This window comes from Phyllosticta capitalensis (genome assembly GCF_038381095.1).
Source record: "Phyllosticta capitalensis strain CBS 128856 chromosome Unknown BKA78scaffold_4, whole genome shotgun sequence".
NCBI lineage: Eukaryota > Fungi > Ascomycota > Dothideomycetes > Botryosphaeriales > Phyllostictaceae > Phyllosticta > Phyllosticta capitalensis.
The window spans coordinates 1,594,171-1,616,356 of record NW_027117442.1 but is presented as its reverse complement, the minus strand read 5'-3'; the positions used below and the strand labels follow the sequence as shown (position 1 = coordinate 1,616,356).

Sequence of the window (22,186 nt, the reverse complement as noted above, 5' to 3'; positions counted from 1 at the left end):
CCTGGTTCTCCCTGAACATCACTTACCCCTCTTCCTGACACTATATAACAACCCTCCCAAAGCTTTTCGATGCCGAACTCTGACCTTTTGAACGGAAAGATGGCTCCCCTGCTCAACGACAAGATTGTTCTCGTCACCGGTGGTGGCAGCGGCCTTGGAAGGGCTATTGCTAAAGCCGCTTTGGAGGCTAAGGCTAAGGTCTGCATCTGCGATGTCAACGACGTTGCTCTTGCAGAGGCCGAGAAGGACCTGGAGAACTGGTACAACATTGGCCCTCTTGTAAGTAACCACATGGATCGGAAGAATGGTGACAAGTCGCCTGACATCTTCTAGAACATCCTCTCCAAGACGAACGCCGATGTCACGATCGAGGCGTCCGCCGAGCACGCTATCGAGTACACTCTTCACAAGTTTGGTCGCATTGACGTCGTTGTCAACTGTGCTGGTGTGATGGATGGTTTCGATGCTGTCGACACCATCGAAAAGGCTGCTTGGGACAAGGTTATCTCGACCAACTTGACTGGCCCGGCGCTTGTGAGCAAGCATGCCGTGAAGCAATTTCTTAGCCAGAAGAACCCTGGTGGTGTCATCATCAACGTTGGTTCGGTAGCTTCGCTCAGCGGTGGATTCTCAGGTCAGTTCCCATGTTGGATTTCCAGGGGTTTCGAGCGCTTGACTTACAGTTCTACAGGAGCGGCTTACACTGCTGCCAAACACGGTCTGATTGGTTTGACCAAGAACACCGCTGTCCGGTACGCCAACAAGAACGTTCGCTGCAACGCCATCCTGCCGGGTCCTATGCACACCAACATCTTCAAGTCCTTCGACGGCGTCTTAAACGAGGAAGGCCTTGCGCTCAGCCAGCAATTGTTGAGCACGCCCTGCCCTTCGACAGTCGAGGCCGAGAAGGTCGCCAAGACCATTGTCTTTTTGTCGTCGGACAACGCTAAGCCGGTGAACGGAGCTGTCGTTACAGCTGACGGAGGAGTTTCTTCTTTCTAGACGACTAATTACGATTGAATGATCGAATGTACGATAGGCTAGGGATTGTATTCTACTGGAGAGACCTCGGAATCGAACAATCCGACTTTTGAAATCGAGCTCCACCTACAACTTCCGGATGAAAAAGTGATACCATTGAGCCACATATGAAATGTTCACTTCAAGGCTCAACACCAAAAATCTGGCACACAGCGAGTATTCAGGCAGCATTCAAGTGTGTTGGGTCGGAAGACTTGGAAATTTGAGCTTGCAGAAGGGCGCTACAATCGATCCTACTCCCAAGGCAATAACCCCTTCTGGCCAAGGAGCCGAATTGGGTAATTCAAGATCTGTCTGAACGTCGAACGTCTACATACACGTCTGAACGGGAGTGAGGCTAGGGCGTGAGTAAGGCCCAGACGTGAGACCTTGACCTCAGGCCTTGATCTCAAGCCTTGACCTCAGGCTTTGACCACAGGCCCTGACCACAGGCTTTGACTGACTATATCCCTTAGGGTATACAATTCGGCCTTGGAGCATGCCACGACATTCAATCTTGTTTCCATCACCCCATCTAGCCAAGGACGCTCGTCTGTACAGCTAGCACTACGTCAAATCCATCGAGCCCAGCGTCGTCCCAGCCTACCAAGTGACATGTTGATCGGAGGCGCAGGTGTAAAGTGTGCGAGGAGGTCAGCCAAGAGACCCACTACCTAATCCGAACAACAAGGCGAAAGAGAATCCGAAGGCTCCGCGCCACCACTGGCGACTGTCAAATGCACGCACAGAGCCGCCGAATCGGGCTTTTCACTCGCCTACAAGGGCGTGGGTGGCTTCGTCCGGCGAGGCCACACCGCACCGTCTGGGGCAAGTCAAGCGGATGGACGGACGGCAGGCAAACGGGCAAGACCCCCAAGCCGTCGCACCAGCGCACGTCCAACACGCGCACTTACAAATGCAAAGGCAGGCAAGCAAGCAAGGAACCTAGAGAAGGGATGAGGGCGGTCGATCGCCCGGTAGACCCTCTGCTCGGTCCGGTCCGGCTGTTGGGATGGTTGTGTGGGGTGGGTTGATTGACGGATGATGGATGATGACAGATGCCCGCGATGTGATTTGACACTCGTGGGCCCCAAAGCAGCCCAGCCTCTGTCTTATGACGCACACGAGAGTGGCGCTTTGCCTAGCCTCATTTTTGGCGTTTGCCTCGCATCGTGCGCGCTATGTCTATTTCATCCATGTTTGGTCTGGTCTCGTTTGGATTAGGTTGCGGACTGACTGCTCAGGAAGGAGGGAAGGTAGGTAGGTAGGAGGGAGGCGGGAACGGGGCACCACGTGTTCAACATGTAGGACAGGCGCAAGTGATGTCTAGGACTTCTTTTTCGGATTCATTGCTTTCAAGGGCATATGAGGTCTCCCTGGTTGACGGACATGTCTCATTCCAAATTTTGAAAAAAAAAAAAAAAAAAAAAACTGTCAAAACCCCCTTGGCCGAGCAAAGTCAGTCAGCCTTGCCATGGCAGGCAAGCATTCTGAAAAACGACAGCATCGCTGCTGGATGATGCAAAACAAAATGGGGCTGCGGGCAAGTCGCTGCACAGAAGACTACGAGACGGAGGAGAAATACCGAAAGAAGGGTATTCGGCCACTGCTTCAGCCCTGTGAGATCAGGACAAAGAAGAAGTGGAGCGGCAAATGCAGACGACTGGCGCCTGGCCGGTTGCTGCTTCTCTGCACGCGCAAGCGGCGCAGCCAAACACTTGAGTAAAGGTGTTGATTACTTTACAAATTGGTCAAAAGTTTTCAAAGCTACAATCCACAATCCTCCGCGTGTCTCTTAGGAAGCCTGGAGGACAGAAGGACTGCACCGAGGTCAGCAGCTGGTTTTTGAAGCCTGAGGATTGGATGCTAAGATGGCTTACCCGGCGATGACGGCGCCATCGGTGACTGATTGTTGGTTCGTCACGAGCACAAATACTTCGCCGACCAGATTCTGCGGAACCTGACAGTTGCCGTTGGCGAGCGTGGAGAACTGATTTCCGCCGCTGTTTCCAAGTGTTAGCGACGGACCCCAGCAGAATGACGCTTCAACCAAGAAGCAAAGTTGCTCGAGGGGCGACTCAACAAGCAAGGAGAAGCACTTACGAGCTGCTAAACGCGCAAAATTGGCCGCCATTCGGCATCCCCGCCGCAAGCGAAAGCGTATCACCGGCCTTGACGAAATTGCCCTGCTGCGTGCCGGCGCCGGGGGCGGGAGTTGTGAACTGGATAGGGGGAAAGGGGGCGATGTTGAGGTTGGAGCCTTGGGGGCAAGACTGGATGAAGCTGCTGGCGAGGGTGAAGACAGCGCGCGGGCCCAGCGGCGTGTCGAACGAGGCGGGGACGGGCACGGCGCCCGAGGCCACGCGCACAAGCGTCTGGTGTCGGGCTTCGATGGTAGCGATGGTCGTGGCGGCGTTGAGGACGTCGCGGGATTGGATTAGGGGCGCGGCGCCCAGGTAACTGCACGCCGACGGCGGCGGTTAGAAGGGAGGCGACGGTGGTGACTTGGGGGACTCACGCAGACAGTCCGACTGCCTCAAGGGTTCGAGCTGTGGCTATCATGGCCTTGGGGTCGGTAAAGTTGAATTGATAGGTGCAGGGCTGGACTGGCTCGGCTCCTTGGCTGGCGATGGCGGAGAGAAGAGCTGAGACATGGGTGCTTTCTGAATTGCCGATCGACTGAAGAGCTTGAACGTCGCCATCAGTGAGACCGGCGGCTTTGAATTGCGCGGCGGGGAATTTGGCAAAGCCTTGTGCGTAAAAGGCGGATTCGAGGTGTTCGGCTGTCAGAGCGCTGCGTGGTGTGAGTCCAATAGAACAGAAAACCTTCAAGGTATCTCACAAGTTGAGAATATCAATGTCCGTAAGACCATTGTTAGATGGTGCTTGTCCCTGAGGAGCTTGTCCCTGGGGGGCTTGTCCTTGGGGAGCTTGTCCTTGAGGAGCTTGTCCTTGAGGAGCTTGCCCCTGAGGCTCTTGTCCTTGAGGGGCCGTCCCCTGAGGAGCTGTGCCCTGTGGGTTGGTTCCTTGTGGAGAGACACTCTGAGGAGAAACCCCCTGGGGCGAGGTTCCTTGCGGAGAAGTACCTTGTGGCGCGGTTGCTGGAGGAGCAGTTCCTTGGGCCTGAGGAGAAGAACCTTGGGGACTTGATCCTTGCGGAGAGGTTCCCTGTGGTGAAGTTCCCTGTGGTGAGCTCCCCTGAGGAGGCGCTGCTTCTGGTTGAGCAGCTTGAGGAGCAGCCGCAGCAGGCGTCGCTCCTATCGGGAGGACAGTGACTGTTTGAGGAGCTGGGGCAGCGGGATTTGCCTGCCTTGGGACAATTACCTGTAGGAACAGTTAGAAGACAACAGCACAAAGGGATGAATCGACCTTACTGGCGTGGCATTCGCAAAGATGGGACCTAACAGCAGAAGCGTCTTGATTAAACCTCTGATGGGTGCCATGACGGAAATTAGGTATAATTATAAAGTCGTCCTGCGATGATCCAGTTCAACTAGACGTGAATGAAAGGAGTCCGACCAGGGACGGAGCGGTGGTAGAGAGCGAAGACTCGAAAAAGGAAGGTCGCGACTACCGGAGCTCGGCCGCGCAGTAAAGCAGCAATTCGAGTCTCAAAGCAGAGAAAAGTTTGGACAAAGGAAAGACAATGTCAATTAAGTAAAATCAAGCGACAGACCCGATCGCTCTGCGAGAAAGTCTCGGCGACGAGCAAAGGATTTGGCATGGCACAAGACCTTATACCTGCCTTTTGACTTGGTTTCACGGCGCAAAAGCATTCCGTATCCTCGCAGGCATCTCCCAAATTGTCATAATTGGGCATGCTTGAGATGCCGAACGTACCATGGTGTGGCTGGTTGCCTAGCACTTGGGTGATTTCAGTCAGTATCAAGAACAGAGCGCATGTCTATGGAGACGGTGACAGTTAGTCTTGCCGGGATGTGAGGAAATGCAAGCCAATAGGAAAGAAGGACAAGCTACCGACATTGGCAAGTTGGTGTTGAGACGGTTCTGCGACTCGGGATCCGGCGGTGAGACCTGCGGCGCATGAAGTCCCACGTGGGCGATGGTCGAAATTGGAAATGGATCGGATTCTGACTTGTCTTTAGCAACACATTCGCAAGGTAGTGCATATGGCTGCATCGAGCCTGCAAGATTAAAGAATCCATCTGCAAGAAAGGCTTACTCGCATCATGTCATCCTTCAAAGCAGCAGCCAGGAAGCGTCCCAACCGGGTGGGACCTCATCCTCCCGAACCCCATGGCCTTTTCGAAGCCATGGCTTTTCTCCGCAGTGAACAGTGCTGCTGTCAACTGCAGATTCCAGAACTTGAGACGACCACGCGGTCCCTCGGGCCTTCAGACGATCCCGAGTGTGGCGCACCAGAATCCATTTGTCATGCGACGACGTCTCATCAGCTCAACTGGGAAAGGCAGGCGTTAAAATCAACTCTAGCTATTATCACTGCTCGCAACTACTTATTTGACGTCTCCGCAAAAGAGAACTCGTTAACATAGTCGCCACCCCTTTCCCAAAAGTCACCGGCGCTGAAACCTTGACCTCCATCTCTACTGCAACTTGGTGCCGCCTTTCCACCTTGCAACTCCCAATTTCAAGTCCCATCTGCTTTTTATCAATCCTTCCTTCCTGATCTCCATTACGATTCCAACCGTAGGAATGCCAATCCCTCCGATCAGGCAGACCTCACCCTAAGGCTGTGGGATACGTCGTCATGTATCCGAGCTGGGCAGTGCAAAGACCACTGCGAGTCAAGGAACGGACGATGCCTGCACAGCTATGTACAGCACAAGGGATGTGTACAAAGCAGCTGAAGACAACCTGATAATAACGAACGCCCCGTCGATTCTTGAGTAAGATGGACCAATAAAAATGGAAATCGGGAAATGTTGTGACTTCGAGACGCCACTTGAAAGTCAATTGATCTATTTCATCGTTCAAAGAGCGTACGGGTTAAGGGATCGAATGGTCAGGCACCTGCACTCAGATTAGCTGTTAAATATCAACATGGTGATGGGTTTGTCAACGTACGGAGGGCTCTTGGTGAGATCCGTCTTCAAGATGACAGGAACGCGGGTCATCTCCTTGACATCCTGAATGTGGTTGCCATTCTCCTCCCTCAAAGTGAAGAGCTTCAGGTATTTATCCTTGTTGCTCAGCTTGGCCTCGATGACGTTGTCTGCGGCGCTCTGCGAAATCTTGGGGTCAGATTGAGTCCGGTGCGGCGCATGCTCAGATGCCATGAGGCCAGTCCTCGTCGGCGAGGGCGGCATGCTTTGCGTCGGGCGATCAGCTCCGGGTTGGTTGAGGGAAACGCCCGAGGTGCCCTCGACCAGATCAGACACAGCGTCATCGTCATCGTCGAACAAAGCATCCACGTCGTCGGCAGACATGGTGTTGGTGTCCATGTTGCGGCGCTGGGCCTCTTCCTTCTCCTTGGAAGCTTGCTTGGCTGCCTCCGCCTCGCGCGCTGCCGCCAACGCGTTGGCGCCGCGGACGGAGCCAGTCTTGGGACGCTCATCCTCAGGGATGTAAGTCGAAGAGGGAACGCCCTTCTCCCAGTAAAGCTCAAGCAGGCGCTTGTTCTTGTCAAACTCGGCCTTCTTGAGGGGAAGTTGGTCACAGTGTACGCGCTTCTCAAACCCGAATTCAGGGATGAGGACATCAAAGGCCGATTCGTAGACACACAAGACGATGCCCTCGGAGATGAGATCGCCGCCAATGTCCTGGCGCATCTTATCCATCTTGCGGCACGACTCGATGTGGACGCTCTGCTCTTGGGCGTTGTGCGCCGAGTCCTTCTTCGTGTTGCACATTTCAGTGGTCTTGTTGAGTGACTCGATATCCTCGGTAAACTCGACCTTGCCTTCCGACAAGATGGAGTCGAGTTGACGGTGAACGATGATGTCGGCGTAGCGACGAGAGGGGTTGGTGAAATGAGTGTACAGAGGTAGGTTAAGCGCGTAGTGAGACCACTGGTCATCGGTCTGCTTGCCGGCGACAAAGTACTTGGCTCTCGACATGGTCTTGACGATGAGAGTCTCCATACCCTGGCGGATGTTGCTGTCCTCAATTTTGAAAAGGCTGCTCTGAAGAGTACCGCTGCTCGTAGGGTCGATTTCAAAACCAATGGCGGACATTCTGTCCACGAAAGTACGCAAACGGCGGGGGTTAGGTCCAGCATGGCGACGGAGAAGGGCCTTTTCGCCGAGCTTGGAGTTGAGCTGCTGCGCAACATAGGCGTTGGCGTTGTGGCTCAGCTCTTCAATCAGCTCATGAGCAGGCGAAGAGTGGAAGATGTTCTCCTCGACTGGCACATTCTCGTCATCCAGCTGGTAGAGCAGTCTAAGAGAGGGGACGTTCGATGAACGGTTGCCGAAACGAGCGTCGCGGAACTTTGTAGCAAGCTGATGCAGCATCTTGACATCGTGCTCTCTCTCACCAAGACCAGCTCCGCGGCCACTAATGATGTTGTCGACCTGCTCGTAAGAAAGCTTGCCAGAGCTGCGGATGACACCCTTGCCCATCCAGGTCTCCTCTTCAAAGACCTTGCCAGAGTTGGGATCGGCCTTAAAGACTATACTGACGGTGTAACGCTCTTCACCTGGGCTCAAGCAAAGGATTTCAGCCGCAAGCCTGGGAGGAAGCATGTTCACAGCGCGGTTGGTCAGATAGACTGCGGTTCCCCGCTTCTTGGCCTCGCGATCGACGAGAGAATTGGACTTGACAAAGTGAGCAACATCGGCAACGTGAATACCGATTTCCACATTGCCGTCTGGGAGTGACTTGAAATGAATGGCATCGTCAAGCTCCTTGCTGCCGTTGGGGTCGATGGTAAAGGTCTGCTCTTCGCGGAAGTCACGTCGGGTTTCCAGAGCAGCTTCGCCATCGTTGGCAACTGACCATTCGTCAAAGCCGACGTTGCGGAGGACAGCCTCGGAAAAGTCGTCAGGGCCAAAGTTGTTGTCGCGAAGGAGAGCATCGGTCTCGACCTTCAAGTCGCCCATCTCACCCAGCTGCTCAACAAGCGTTCCAAACGGATGAAGGGAAGTGATGGGCCAACGCTTGATGCAGGCTACAAAGATGCGGTTGGCATAGTCTTGATGCCTCTCCACAAAGTCGCGGGGAGCTTGCTCTGTTGGAATGGCGATCAGGGGGACACGCTTGTCGGTGGGCTTGAACCAGACAATCTTGGGCTTTTCTTGATGGCGTTCGGGTTGCTGGCGACCGTGGCTACCCTCGCGAGCGGCGCGCTCAGCCTCCTGCTTTTCCTTGGTGGCCTGGCTGCTGGGGCGCAACAGTCCCAGGGTGCCGGAAAACATTTGGCCGGCCACACGCTCAATGACAGCGACAACATGACCAGCGTAGAGCGGCTTCTGGTCGTCGTTGATTTCCTCTTCTTCCATAAGGAGGAGACTCTGTCCCTCAACTTCGACATCGTCATTCTTCTTCTGGGTGGGGCGCTGTCTCAAACTGCCACGCCTGCGGATACCACCCTCCGAGCCACCAGTCTCGGGCTGCGTCGTTGCGTCATTGACAGCAATGCTGCTGCCACGATCAGTGTTGTCTTTGCGCTTCTTCTTCTCTTCCTTTTCGCGCTTCTGGCTCCAGACCTCATCCACGTCGAGCAACTCAATGGCAACGTAGTCGCCCTCTAAAGCGCGGTTCCTGTCCTTGCTACCACAAATGAAAATGTCGGCGTCGAGATCAGTGCTGGTAACGTAAGCGTCGCTACGATTCTTTTTGTTGACGCGGAGGACACCAGCAACAAGCTGACCGTCGCTCAGGAGCGCAGGGAGACTAGCCTGCGGGAGATAGGGAGTAAAGAGCGTCTTGCGCTGCTGTTGCGACTGCTGTTGCTGCATGGACATTTGAGGCGCATGCTGGCTTCCTTGGAGGCCACCAAGACCTTGTCCATTCATTTGCGCGGCCTGGAGCGCCTGGAATTGCGCAAGCTGGAGCGGGTTGAGACCTTGGACTTGACCAAGCATCTGAGGGGGGACAAAAACCTGACCTTGGGGAAGGTGCAGGAGCTGAGGCTGAGCATTGTATTGGAAGTTGCCAATGGAGCTAACCGACTGGCTGCTGAGAGATCCCCGAGAACGATGTCCCGGCTGGAACGGGGCGGCTCCTGTGGCTTGGTTCATGTTGAAGCTTCCCATGTTGTTCGATTGCTGGTCTTGCACATTTTGCTGTTGGTTTTGAGGCTGTCTCCAGTTGCCGTCGAAGTTGCGGGAAGACGAGCGGTTGTGGCCTGTGGAGCCTCGGCGTTGAAAGTCCATGGAGCCACCGTCATTTTGGGGCGGCGGGAACTGGAAGCTTCCGCCTCGAGAGCTGCCGCGCCCGTTGCCAACGGCCATGCTTTGACTGCGGCCGTGAGAAGCTCCGCGGCCTGCAGGCTTGAATTGTTCGGTGCTTTGCCCGCTGGAAGGGCTCGACGAACGTTCGGTGCTGGACGCACCGGAAGCACCAGGGATGGGGAATTGGAAGCCAGACGTCTTCCTCTTTTGCTCCGCCAGTTCGGCCGCCTTTTTGGCTTCTGGAAGTGCGAGCGAATGACGCCTGGTGTGACCGCCACCTCCAACAGAACCCTGACGTCCTCCACGAGGGTTGACGTTCTCGCGACCCTGGTTTTGGAATTCGCCAAATCCAGATGCGCCAGCAGAGGGTGCCGGAGGAGGGCCCATGGTCATGTTGGGCATAGCCGACTGATTGCGGCGATGCGTGTTGTTTTGTACAGGCGCATTCATGGGGACGCCCAGATGCTGCTGCTGTTGCTGCTGAGGAAACTGAAAGTTTCCAAGCTGGCCTTGCATCTGGCCCTGCATCTGAAATTGCTGACCTGCGAGGTGTTGCTGGGCGGGAATCATGCCCATGTTGACATATTGTTGGTGGGTAGCAGCTATTTGTTGTTGCTGCTGCTGTAAAGCTTCAATCTGCTGTGCAATGGCGAGTTGTTCCACTAGAGAAGAAAAAAAAGTAAGCAGTCAGCCAGAGGTGTTCCAAGCAGGGCAAGTGAAACATGGCAGGGAAGCTCCAGAAGAGGGGTCATACTCATGAGGGGCGTCAACTCGGAGGGGCTACGCCGATGCGCAATGTGCAAACGGCGGCCTGCAGGGCCCATGGGACCATTGTTTCCTTGAGGATCCATGACCAAAGACTGTCAAAAAGTGTGCAGGGCGTGTCGAGGGTGGTGGGGTAGAGCAGGAGGCTCTCGGTCCAGGTCGGGGACAGAACGGACAGTGGTAACCTAGGCGAAAGTGTCAGAAGGGTGGACCGGAGCTAGCGGCAGCATGCGACAAGGGCGGGACTTACGGCAGGCAGGTCGTGAGAAGCTGGCGATGGTTTGCGCAGAGCTCGCGAGCTATGGCGAAATGGCAGGCGGTGTCGGGTTGGCTCGCGTGTAGGGAGCTCGGATGTCGAAGATAGCAGATGCCGGTCGGCAAAAGCGCTTGGACGGATGATGAGGGAGAGATGCCTTCTTGAGGGAGCCAAGTCGAGGGCAAAACGTCTCTTCGCAAGTGATTGACGGAGAAGCTGAAGGTCGACGAGGGCAAAGGATTGGGGGGTGGGCAAGGCCGGGATGCCAGAGACTGTCAAGTCAGGAGCGGGTTGCAGCGCGGCTTCCGCAGCGAGCAGGGCAGATAGCGGCAGCACGCCAACGCAAGTAAGAGAGAGCGTCGAATGGACTTGACGAGAGAGGGGGAAGGAGGGAGTTGGGTGCAGAAAGGGCGATGGGAGGTGGAGGAGGTGGGGGCGGACGGAGGTGATGAAAGGAAGGTGATGGTGACGAGCAGAAAGAAAGTGACGGGCGATGGTGTGGGTGGAGAGTTGGTGGATGACAGGACAAGTGTGAAAGGGTCAATGCCTGGGACTGCAGCTCCCGGTACGTCGGTGGAGGCAAGCGAGCGAGCGGGCGGGCGGGCGCAACTACAGTACACCTAGGTGCAAGCAACTCTCAGGCCTCAGCAGGCTTAGCATCAGCTTGCTCGCGGGTACAAGATTATTTTTGTGCCGTAGAGAGCAGGGAATCCTCCCACTGTGACGGTGCCTGATTGATACAGCATCACCACCTCTCAACAGCTCTGCTCTTGCGGCTCGTGCAAACCCAAGGAACCTGAACCCCACGAGCTCGAGGACGCTGGCAGTCCTTCCCTCCAGCTCCACATGTAGGATGGAGCTGCTTCGGCCCGGACCACTACGCACACTTGCATGCGTTCATGGTGGCCTCCATGTTCTTTGTGCGCCCGACGACGCAAGCAGCTTCAACTTGGTTTCGTCCCCTGCTGCAAACGGCCAGCATGCTTTTGGGGGCATGCTTCTCTTGCTTCAGGCTGGTGCTGCTTCTCATTGATTAACTCGCGGCCATGGGCCCCCGCCTCGGCGAGCCCGCCCCGTCGGCCACGACTTGGTGTCTCTGACCTCACCACCGAGGCTGAGCACCTGCAGTCGTGGCACACGGCCATCACCACTTGGATCTGCTGAGAAAATTGTCAAGATACTCGTCTCCCTTATCTGCAGTATGTAGTAGACTTGAATAATCGTCGTTTCTTTATCCTCATCGACTATCTTAAGTGCATCTCTTCCTTCGCGTGCCAAGACTTGCTCCCAAGCGTCGCACCCGGCGCACTCGTACCTCTCCGGCTCCCGCATGCCGGCGTCCTTTCTTCACCGCACTCGTCGACCAGAAAAAAAAAAATGATCTGCACCACCTCTCGCTGACAGGGCCCTTTTCCGCCCTCTCCATCCCCGCCGCACTTCTCCGTCTCCGGCTCCGTCGACGGTTGTCCTGATCCAATCCTCCCTCCACCGCCTTTAACGCGCCAACCGTTGCACCGCGTCTGATACCGCGCCTTACGCGCCTCCCGCTGACGTCGTCTCCCGTTGTTTACTCCCAACCCTCGACATGTCCAAATCTCCACAACCACCCCGAATGTCCTCGTCGCCCTTCAAAAACGACAGTCCTTCACGCCAGCTCTTCAACGAAGCCAGGCAGCATGTCGAGTCGAACCCTGCCGACCTCGATAGCCCGTCCCGCCAGCTCTGGCGCGAGTTTAGCGACATGCTCATTGACGGGGACCGCCGCTTCCACAACCGTCTTGACATGCACGAGGCTGCCGAGCAAGAAAAATATCGCCTGCTGCTAGCTGAGGCCGCCAAGCGCCACGAGCAAATTCGACAGAGCGCCGAACGCGTCGCCGAGAGAGTTCAACTCGAGGAAGAACAACGGAGGAAAAGGGTTGAGGAGGAACAAAAGCGCGAACTGGAGAGGATACGCCAGGAGAGTGCACGCATCGAGGCCGAAAAGCGACAACGGGAACTGGACGCGGTCAAACGCCGGGAAGAAGAGCAAAGAAAAGCAGCCGAGCACGCTCGACAGGTACAAGAAGCCGAAGAGAGGCTGCGCAAGCAGAGGGCCAACGAGGAGGCCGAAGCTGCCAGGAGAAAGGCGGACAAGGAGGAGCAAGACCGCAAGGATGCCGCCGCAAAGGAGACTGCTGCAAAGGAGGCTGCCGCAAGAGAAGCTGCTCAAGCTGCAGCAAGATCACAGGCACAAGTAGCAAAGCCTGCACAGCCATCTGCTTTCACGCAAGCTCCCACGACAAACGGAACGACAGCGAAACCATCGAGCTCAGCACCGCAAGTCACATCCCGGCCAGGAATCATATCGTCCCAGCAAGAACGAGATGCTGTTCACAATGAATATCTTGAAATTCACCAACGGCTCAAGGGATTGCGTAGAGATTTTAAGAAATTCTTCACGACACATCCCCAACTTAAAGAAGCCGCAAGCAGGATCCGCCGGAGTATGCGCATGAAGATTGGCCAAATCACTCACGTTGCCAAACCCAAAGGACCCGCAGGAGCTGCAGCTCCAGCCAACGCTGATCAGGCTAGAGGAAATAAAGAAAAGCTCCGCGATGTCCGCGAGTTACTGCTAGAAGCGCAACGCACCCCATCACCCGCCATCGACGTTAAACCCTACCTCGCGAGCGCAACCCAGGCCCGCCTTCCTCCGGGTCCCTTTGAAATCTCCGTCCTCTTTCTCTTCGAGCTCCACCACTTTTGCAAGTCACTCATCAACCAATTCATCAGCGACGCGGGCATAAACGCAAGCCACGCCGACTCTCTGGGCATCCTGGGCGTCTCCATCCTCGGCAACCGCGATTTCTGCCTCATGAACCAAGTCCCGCTGTCGGACATCCTGCTGGCCAAGCTCCACCACTCGTGCGGCGTCCTCTTCGGCATTTACGGGCCCGAAAACATGCAAGCTGGCCGCAAGCGCCTGGGCTGGCGCTGCCTGCACGGCGACTGGGAGACGGAGCAGGGCCACCGCGAGCGCATGACGGGCATCGGCGGCGGGTGGGCGTCGCTGTGCCTGCGCAAATACCGGGCCTCCACCGCGCTCATCCCGCCCTTCACGCCCGCCGAGTACTGGACGTCGTTTGCGCGCATCGTCGACACGCCGGCGGCCGCCGCGCAGCCCACCCACTTCAACGTGCTGCGCGCCATGACGGACGGCGAGTTTGCCGGCAAGTTCATCGACTCGTTTGGCCGCGCCGGCTGGGCCGCGCTGCGCAAGGGCCTGGTCGACTTCCCGCAGGGCCACGATCACGTCGCGGCAAAGTCGCTGGTCCCGCACGTCGAGGAAATGAAGAAGTCGTACATGATTGCGTTGCGCTGAGCTCCCACGTTACGCGGACGTGACGACGACACGCAAAAGGCTATGGTCCCCGCAAAAGATGAGGCGAGACGTGGCGGAGCTCGTTGGACAAACGACAAATCACGGCACTCCTGCCATCTCGGGGCCACCTGGCCTGGCTTCAGTTGGGTTTGATCGATTTGGGCATGGCATGGAATTAATGGCATGACATGGAAACGGGCGTTCTGGACGGTGCTTTGGGAGGGTCTTTGAGATTTTTTTTGAAATTGAGGAAAAAAACACGTTTACGTCTGGATCGGTTCCCACATAGGCGCCGGGGAGACTAGAGGCACCACCTCACCATCATGTATACTTAGTCCTTGGAGGCAGGAGGCGCGGCTTTCGTCTCTTCCCTCACTCTGCTCCACGTGGGTGGCATCATGGCATGGAATCGCGCGGGCATTTAATGGCCCTTGGTGGGCCTTTGCACAGAGAGCAAAGTAGAACAGGACCACGAAGATTTTTCTCTTCAAATAATTGGAAGGAGCATGATTGGAAGGCTTAGTAGCGGTGGACCAGTGGCAGTTCCTGGTTGCCTCGACGAAAGAAGCCTTGCGCTTTTTGAAATATGTATCCTTCACTCTTTACTGCCTTGATATGACATCTTTTCGCTTCTGTTTGCCATGCTGCTGGTGTCCTCAAAAGTCAATCTCACTTCCAGTGAATCTCTCACTTAAACCCACCTCTCACATCTCTTTGCCCTACGTCTGCTTCCTTCCCTTGCGCTTATCCGCCTCACGGTTCTTGAACGGCCAACCGCTCGTGCGCTTGTCGGCGCCCGTCTTGCGACTGATGCGCCCGTCGCTGCTGGCAAACAGGACGCACCACAGGCCCACGGCCGCCAGTGCGCTGCTGCCCAGCATGCCCAGCGAGAAGACCGTCACTCCCGTCTCGTTCCACATGGCGTAGGCGTAGAAGGCCGTCAGGCTGTGGTGTGTCGCCGTGATGCCCAGGGTTGGCAGAGCGTAGGGAGCTTTGGGGTCATTGGGGTCGGTGGTTGTGGGTGCGACTGCGGTGTGTGTGTGTTAGCTGGGGAGGTGTCGTTGGCGCGGTGGTTCGGTGGTTTGTACGTACCCTCTTCGGAGAGGCGCGATGACAGTGGCACGGAGCCGGAGAGGAGGAGAGTCAGGATCGCGAGAGTGATGAGGGCGAAGCCGACGGAGCGCGAGAAGTAGACCTCAAGGGCTGCGGATGGATTCTTTGTGTAAGCTCATGAGCACGACTAGGAAGTATTCGACATGGAGCACGTACGAGTCGGGTCGCGGACCGTGGGCGACAGGAGAGCGACGATGAGGGTCGGCGAGAGGATCAATGGCGCCGCCTGTAGACCAAGCCATGTTGCTGTGCCGTAGGTGTAGGAGTAAAAGACCTGGGTTTCGCGATTGAGGTCAGTTGGAGCTATTGTTGGTGTTGCGCGGATCAACTCACGTCCATGGCGATTGAGTCGTGTTCGGCGGTACGCTAGACGAATTGAGGGGCTGCGAGCTTCTCGAAGGACGGCTTGACAGAGTGACAAGTCTGTTTAGTGTGGAGAGGGGCGTGGAGCCAGGGATGGTGGATGCAAGAGGCAGTTCGCGGGGTTCAAAGAAGGGACTCGACCAAAAAGCACCAAAGGCGGGGTTGACGTCACTAGTGTCTAGGCCGGACCGCGCCGGCGCCTTTGACAGGGATGGCAAGCACCATTGCGAATCATGGCGACATGAGATAGGTACAGCAGCTCCTCGACCTGCTCTCTCGGGCAAAGTGAGCTCTCTCCGCATCAATCCCCCGTGCCCTATCGCCATCCGCCTACTCGCCCACTCTTGACTGGCTGCAGCTGTCCGCTCCCCTTCAAAATGCTTCGTGCTGCCGCTGCCCACCGTGATGTGCTACTTGTGCCTCCTCCGCATTTTCCCTCGCCGCCATGGAGAAGAAGCTTGAGACGATACCATACGCGCCCCCGCCGCCCAAGAGAGCTCCCTGCAAGCGATACGTCGCCTTGACCGCGGCTCTCGCAACCGCAGCTTGCTTTTGGAGCTTCCCTGCACTCGCTCGCGTCCCTCATGGCATCATAGGTGGGGGAGGCAGCGTCCGCGTCAACCACGACAAAGTTGTCGACGCTTGGTGCCCTCTTTCCAAGACGCCTTCTGGAGCTCAAGATGGCCTGGAACAGTCGTCCAAGTTCCTAGATGAGGCGTCCATCGCCAAGCAGGTCGAGCGACTGTCTGCCGCCATCAGGGTCCCAACCGAAAGCCACGACGACAATGGCGATGTCGATGTCGATCCGCGGTACAAGACTTTCTACGAATTTCATGATACTTTGGCTCAATTGTTTCCATTGGTGTGAGTATTTCAACTTCATTCTTCAAAAGATTCTAGATTGGGCGTGCAAGTCATTTGTAGGTTGGAGCGCGAATGCTCCTTGTGTATACGAAAATGAAGAATTCTGCAATTTGCTTCTGCGATAATCCCACGGCAGTCTCTGACGGGCACAGGCATGAGAAGCTCCAGCTAGAGAAAATCAACAAGTATGGTCTCCTCTACACGTTCCCCGGCTCCTCGAGTGAGCTCAAGCCCGCCTTGTTCATGGCCCACCAAGACGTCGTGCCCGCCACGAATCCCGAGCGCTGGGCTCACCCACCCTACGAACCGTACTACGATGGAAAGTTCCTCTGGGGTCGGGGCTCCGTCGACTGCAAGACAAACCTGATTGGAATTCTATCTGCGGTCGAAGATCTCCTTGAACAAGATTTCCAGCCCAAACGCACCCTCATCCTGTCTTTTGGCTTTGATGAAGAAGTGGGCGGTGACCGCGGTGCCTATGAGCTTGCAGCCGAGTTGAACAGGAGATATGAGCCAGAGAGCATCGCTTTCATCATCGACGAGGGCGGCATGGGTCTGACTGCTCTTGGTGACCACGTCTACGCTCTTCCAGGAGTTGGTGAAAAGGGGTACGCAGACCTCCTCATCACTGTCTCAGTCGACGGAGGCCACAGTTCGCGCCCACCACCCCACACTGGCATCGGCATCATGGCCGAACTCATCAGTGAGCTCGAGGCGAACCCCTACTCCCCGCGTCTGACGCAGGACAACCCCTTCCGCGGCCTCCTCGAGTGCCAGGCCAAGTACTCGCCCAAAGAGGTCGAGCCCTGGCTCCGCCACGCGCTGTCCAGCAGGCACACGGACGAAAAGAGACTGGGCACCCGCCTCGCAAAGGCGCGCGAGGACGACCGCTTCATCATCCAGACCTCGCAGGCCGTCGACATCATCCGCGGCGGCGAAAAGGTCAACGCGCTGCCCGAGATGGTCACTGCCGCCGTCAACTACCGCATCGCGTCGCACGACTCGGTCGAAAAGGTCAAGGAACGCGCGGCCAAGCTGCTGCGGCCTATCGCTCACAAGCACCACCTCAGCCTTGACGCCTTTGACTTTAGTGACTCTCCGAGCGGCAAGTATAGCGCTGGTAGCGTCACTATCAACACGACTCTGTACATGCCCCCTGCCCCAATCAGCCCGACTACCCTCGACAACCCCGTTTGGAGCCTGTTCAGTGGCACTGTCCGCCAGGTCTTTGAAGACATACCTGCGTACAAGGGCAAGACCGTTGTCCCCGTTGGCGACATTATGACTGTAAGTTGGACTCTCCTGAAAGCTCTCCTATCCCTCGGATGCCAAATTCGGATACTTCCCATCTTTCCTCCCTTGACAAAAGCGCCCCACCAAAACCAAACACAAAACTGACTCGTCGCCCTAGGGCAACACCGACACGCGCCACTACTGGGACCTGACCAAGAACATCTACCGCTTCGGCCCCTCGCGCGACGGCACGCGCTTCAACGCGCACACCATCGACGAGCGTGTCGAGATGGTCGCCCACGCCGAGGGCGTCCGCTTCTACTACGACTTGATCCGCAACTTTGACGCCGCCGAGGGCTTTTGAGCGGGATGGAAGGGGAGGATGATGAAAGGGAGTGTGTTGGTTCGCTTAGTGAGGGTTGATGGAGGAAGGTAGGTAGGAAGGGTATTGGGATTGCGGTGGCGGGGAGAAAATTGCGTCATGGGAGGGAGGGGTACTTTGGGGGCTCAGGGGGTGCAAGGGGGGTTGTCGGAGCTGGCTGCCACTGAGAGCCGAGTGTGTCTGGAAAAAGAAAAAGCATTTGAATCACCATCGCCATTTGTCCTTTTTATAACGCCATCATTCATTCCTTCATCCCGAACCATCTGCCGATACATTAGCCAGGCAGACAAGACCAAATCAATCAAAGTATTCATGCATCAGCATGCATCAGCACGATTCCAAGGTGTGGTCAATTTCCACCATGGCATCCGTCTTCTTCTTCCACTTGCAACTACAAGCGGGTGGGACGGCTGCTGCGACCTACATACAGTACAACGGTCAGACTCACGGTACAGAAGCTGACGAAAGAAATGGCAACTCTCCATGGGTACCCGCCAGTGCTACCGCGGCGCGACTTTTGAAGTGGCGACAGACGTACGTGCATGGGGAGCATTCAAACGCCTTGCCATGCAAAGACATGGGATATTGCAGCCTCTAGGAGGATGAGCCACAGGGAGCATTCGTCTGTCTGGACCCTGGTTTCGAAGTTGAGGCCGTGAAGTTGAGAGTTCCTTTTGCGGCTGTCACTGTGACAACAGGTGATGGATCATAGCATTTTTAAAGAGGGGACGAGTCTGAACGCTCCATACGCTTGGGTCACCGGGGCGTTGAAAGACTCCTGTTCCCTCATTTGATGGCACCGAAATTCCCTGCCCTCGGTTTCCCTCTAGTGGTTATATGGTGATTTCGCTATGGGGTCATGGGTTTCTCTTTGGTTCTTGCCGACTGCGGAGTATAAACACTCATCATGTTCGCTTCGTATGCGAGAGAAATATTCCCGGTCGAATAAGTTGTGAGTGATTTAGAGTAAAGAAATTAGTACCATAAAGAGGATGCTTATTCCGTTTTGTGCTATAGTGACAAAGCGATGCTTGAATGTGGGTATGAAAGATGATTACTCTTTAACTCGCTCGATGCTTCAGAAACACCTCACACCCCGGGAATCTTAATCCTCATCCTCATCATCGTCATCGTCTCCGAAGATGGCCTTTAACACCTCATCGCCCGCCCTTTGCTCCTCCAACGCCTCGTTCCTCTCCACATCGACCGGCGCTTGCGTCGGGAAACTAGCACCAGATGTGGGCTCTCCCTCGCCGCCGGTGTCGCCAGCAGCAGCAGCAACAGTCGAGGGAGCCTGTGCCGTTCGAAACGAGGCAGGCGCGTCTCGCAGCATCTCGTGGATGGCCGAGTCCGGGATGAGGGTGAGGTCACGCTGGGGAGCGGCCGACGACGTTGCCGCATCATGCTGTTGGCTCTGCTGCTGCGTCGACGGGTCGGGCTGCACACTGGACGGCGGCTTGACGTTGAAGCGCTTGCAGACCAGACGGGTCGGGAAGAAGGGTTTGATCTGGCGGGTCAGAGGCCCGTACATGCCGAGGCGGGCAGCCTGTTCGGCCGGGTCCGCAGGGGGCGTTGCCGGCTTGCGCACGAGGTTGTCCTTTTCCTTCTTGGACTCGCCCGAGCTGGAGGCTGGCTGCTGCGACGACGAGACGAAACGCGCAGCCATGAGGCCGATGATGGGCTTGAAGACGTTGGCGGCCTGGACAAACTCGCTGAGCTCGCGCGCCCACTCATCGACCGTCATGCCCGCGGCGCGTTCGGGGAGAGTGTCGGCCTGTCCTGCCTTGAGCTCCAGAAAGGCGCGGTAACGGGCGCGCTTCTGCGCGTCTTCGGCATAAGGCATCCATCCGCTCGTACCGCGATTCAAGGCCGCAGCTGCGATGGATGCATCCAATGCAGGTACGAGGTTCCACAGCGTTTTGCGCTTCTCGGCGTCCGTCTGCTGGGATCCCTCGAAGAACTCGCTGCGCGCAGCGGGTAGGTTATTTTTGCCGGTGGCGGCGGCTATGCGCTCTCGCGCGGCGGGACTGAGGTAGTCGAACACGGATTTTCCGGGAAGTGCTTGCTCTCCCAAAATTGCGGCTCGCGATTTGGCGTCCAGTGTTGACGCTTTAGCAGCGTCAGCGGTCGACTGGTACGATGAGTTCTCGCTCGTGGTTGACTGCTTGGAGCTGCTCCAACCTGGTGGTGGTTGAGGTGGAGCATACTTTCCATCATCAGACAAGGAGAGAGACTGCGTTGCCAAGACGAAGCCATCGAGCGGAAGACGTCCGTCGTGGCATTTCCGAAAGCCATCCGCCTTCTTACTCTGTGCCTTTTTTGAGATGAAAACAGGCTTCGCGCCAAGAAGGGGGTTGGCAGAGCTCCCTGCTGGCTTAACCTTCTTTTTGGGCTTTTTGTCTCCCCCCAAGACCCGATTGTAGGAAATTTTAGGGCCCATCTCATAAGGGTCCTCCTCGTCAGATCCAGTGTCGTTCAGAATACCTACACCAAAGCCGCCGCGCTTCGCTGCCTTTGGGGCCTTTGGTTTGATCTTGAAAGACGCATTAAGGCTGCCGTCCTCGTCCTCATCCTCGTCTTTGTTCTGTTCAGCTGATTTGTCTTGACTGGACAAGCGTGCTTCGCCTTCGTACCCCAAGCCTTTGTGGTCGTTTTTCCGGACAAAGGTGATCATAGGCGAATTGTCAGGCGCAAAGAGATGAGTCTGACTATCCGCATCGGCACTGGCGCCGTCGCTTGGATCTAAACGAGCTTGTCGACGCACTTTGGGGCCAACACCTTGGCCCATTTTCCACCCCATCTTCTGCAGGAGCTTCACGCCCATGGTCTCGCCTGTTGTCTTGACCAGCCCAAGGAGGGCATTCTGTTGCGACGTATCATCCGCAGTGGAACCCAGTCCTGAAAATGTTCCCGCAGTCTGAATCTTGCGCGCTTCCTCGGCATCGGCCAGATCTTCCTCGTCCATAAAATCTTCTGCCTTTTGCTGCTGTGCATTCTTTTGGTCTTTATGTCTGTTCGTCCGCGAAGAAACAAATGTCGCGGGCTTCCATCCTTCCTTGGACCCTACGGTATTGAAGTAGCTGGACTATATGGTAGTTACTGCTCTGACCTTTTGAGACGGGGGAAACGTGAGCCTACCCTGCGCTAAAGCCACCAGTGAATGCGCCATGAAGGCGCTTCCGGCCGCGCTCATCGGTAACTTCTTGCTTCCACAATGGCACGTATGATCCGTCGTCGCGGGTGTTGTCGTCGAGAGGTGGTAGCGGCGTGCCGAACAGGGCGTAGGGCGACTCTTGCTTCTGCAGGTCGGCCTCGAAGGTCGCGCGCGAACGTTTGTAGTAGGACATGGGGACGGAGCTTCATCAAGGGACGGCGGGCGATGATGTGCGCAGGCGCATTGACTGCGGGGAGATGGTGGGGGTAAGCAGAGAGGTCCAAGTGAGCGGTGGCATGGTGGTGGTGTGGAGGCGTCAGAGACACGACCTAAAGATGCCTGACGCCGCGGCTGCCGGCAGTCGGCGCCCTGGCAGCGGAAGAAACGCGGCGCGTCCGAAACGGTGCAAACAACACGGCAAGGTGAGAAACAAAATGCGGGAATATAGCAACGAATTGGAAGCTGTGCGAGTGTGAATTTTGCGTACGTAGCGCACGCCAAGGGCCTTGGTTTACAGGACGAGTTTCGAGACCCCTGCACGACTCCATGTCAGCTTGATAGACAGTGACGGGTGAAGAGGTCGCGGGACAGGGATGAGACGGTGAGCACGACGTTGGCAAGAGGTACAGCAAGGTCAAAGTGTCAGTACTCAAGTCAGTTTATGGCTGGTGGCTGTATTGTGGATTTGTGGTAGTGGCTCTGGCGGGCGGTGGACTGCGCTGTAGGTAGGTACTTGCACAGCTGGAGTCTCCATCATCTCTCGTCTCATCCACCCATTCATCCACCCTCATCCATCCATCCGGCCACGGCATCCTCGTACCTGCGATACTGCATCTCCACTGTCATAATTTCCCATTTTCAGTGCTGCCGAAACATTGTTGCTTCTGTCTCGCGTCGCCCCGTCCCGTGTCTTCTTCTTCGGTTCCCTTCTCCAGCCTCCCGACTCTCTCTTGCCTTTCTCTCGTCCCGATACCTGAGGTGCTCTCTCACTTCAGCTCCCTCCCTTTGCACCACCTCGGCCGCCGACGACCTGATCACTCCGCGTCCATCTCCATCATTGCACGCTTACGTTCCATCATCTGTTCCTCCTCGTATCGCGTACACCATCGTCGTCGCCTTGTCGCCGCCTTGCACCGCTGCCACCTGGCGCCGGCCTTGTACGTAAGCACGGCATTGCGCATGACAGCTTCCGACGCCTAAACAGCTTCGGGCCTCCTCTCCACGTTCCAGGTCGCAAGCAAACAGACGCGCCCCTCCGCCTCCCCTACACGCTCCGTCTGCGTCCCGCTCCCCGTTTCGCCGCCGTCGACTACTACAAACACTCTCATGTAAGCAGTGCCTTCGAATACTACACCAT

General features: G+C 56.4%; 7 protein-coding genes across 7 annotated transcripts; 3 read left to right on the top strand and 4 right to left on the bottom strand.

The window, feature by feature from the left end:
* Window positions 1-99: 99 nt before the first annotated feature.
* BKA78DRAFT_294736 (putative short chain dehydrogenase/oxidoreductase) lies at window positions 100-1,002 on the top strand (the record flags this gene model as incomplete). Its single annotated transcript, XM_066886393.1, has 3 exons — window positions 100-279; window positions 334-634; window positions 692-1,002. The coding sequence occupies 3 exons, from the start codon at window positions 100-102 to the stop codon at window positions 1,000-1,002; spliced, it is 792 nt and encodes a 263-aa protein (XP_066745512.1).
* Window positions 1,003-2,463: 1,461 nt separating this feature from the next.
* BKA78DRAFT_379032 (ferritin-like domain-containing protein) lies at window positions 2,464-4,463 on the bottom strand (the record flags this gene model as incomplete). Its single annotated transcript, XM_066892930.1, has 6 exons — window positions 2,464-2,840; window positions 2,901-3,023; window positions 3,124-3,480; window positions 3,539-3,814; window positions 3,863-4,344; window positions 4,395-4,463. 6 exons carry the CDS (start codon window positions 4,461-4,463, stop codon window positions 2,816-2,818), a joined length of 1,332 nt encoding a protein of 443 aa, XP_066745511.1. The 3' UTR covers window positions 2,464-2,815.
* A 1,315-nt stretch (window positions 4,464-5,778) lies between these two features.
* Window positions 5,779-10,441, bottom strand: BKA78DRAFT_118631 (uncharacterized protein). Its single transcript, XM_066882380.1, has 3 exons — window positions 10,351-10,441; window positions 10,090-10,285; window positions 5,779-9,997 (listed from the first exon to the last, which is right to left on the bottom strand). The coding sequence occupies exons 2-3, from the start codon at window positions 10,184-10,186 to the stop codon at window positions 6,024-6,026; spliced, it is 4,071 nt and encodes a 1,356-aa protein (XP_066745510.1). The 5' UTR covers window positions 10,187-10,285; window positions 10,351-10,441; the 3' UTR covers window positions 5,779-6,023.
* Window positions 10,442-11,591: 1,150 nt separating this feature from the next.
* Window positions 11,592-13,720, top strand: BKA78DRAFT_379030 (uncharacterized protein; the record flags this gene model as incomplete). Its single annotated transcript, XM_066892929.1, has 1 exon — window positions 11,592-13,720. Exon 1 carries the CDS (start codon window positions 11,942-11,944, stop codon window positions 13,718-13,720), a length of 1,779 nt encoding a protein of 592 aa, XP_066745509.1. The 5' UTR covers window positions 11,592-11,941.
* A 719-nt stretch (window positions 13,721-14,439) lies between these two features.
* Window positions 14,440-15,172, bottom strand: BKA78DRAFT_331030 (uncharacterized protein; the record flags this gene model as incomplete). The annotated part of the gene is made up of 4 exons (XM_066889844.1): window positions 14,440-14,747; window positions 14,813-14,923; window positions 14,990-15,107; window positions 15,167-15,172. 4 exons carry the CDS (start codon window positions 15,170-15,172, stop codon window positions 14,440-14,442), a joined length of 543 nt encoding a protein of 180 aa, XP_066745508.1.
* A 446-nt stretch (window positions 15,173-15,618) lies between these two features.
* On the top strand, window positions 15,619-17,763 carry BKA78DRAFT_311738 (peptidase family M20/M25/M40). The gene is made up of 3 exons (XM_066888243.1): window positions 15,619-16,060; window positions 16,213-17,347; window positions 17,472-17,763. Exons 1-3 carry the CDS (start codon window positions 15,642-15,644, stop codon window positions 17,655-17,657), a joined length of 1,740 nt encoding a protein of 579 aa, XP_066745507.1. The 5' UTR covers window positions 15,619-15,641; the 3' UTR covers window positions 17,658-17,763.
* Window positions 17,764-18,789: 1,026 nt separating this feature from the next.
* On the bottom strand, window positions 18,790-21,437 carry BKA78DRAFT_265789 (uncharacterized protein; the record flags this gene model as incomplete). Its single annotated transcript, XM_066885461.1, has 2 exons — window positions 20,814-21,437; window positions 18,790-20,755 (listed from the first exon to the last, which is right to left on the bottom strand). Coding segments are annotated over exons 1-2 (2,175 nt in total), but the record flags the coding sequence as incomplete, so codon positions are not given.
* Between the last annotated feature and the right edge of the window lie 749 nt (window positions 21,438-22,186).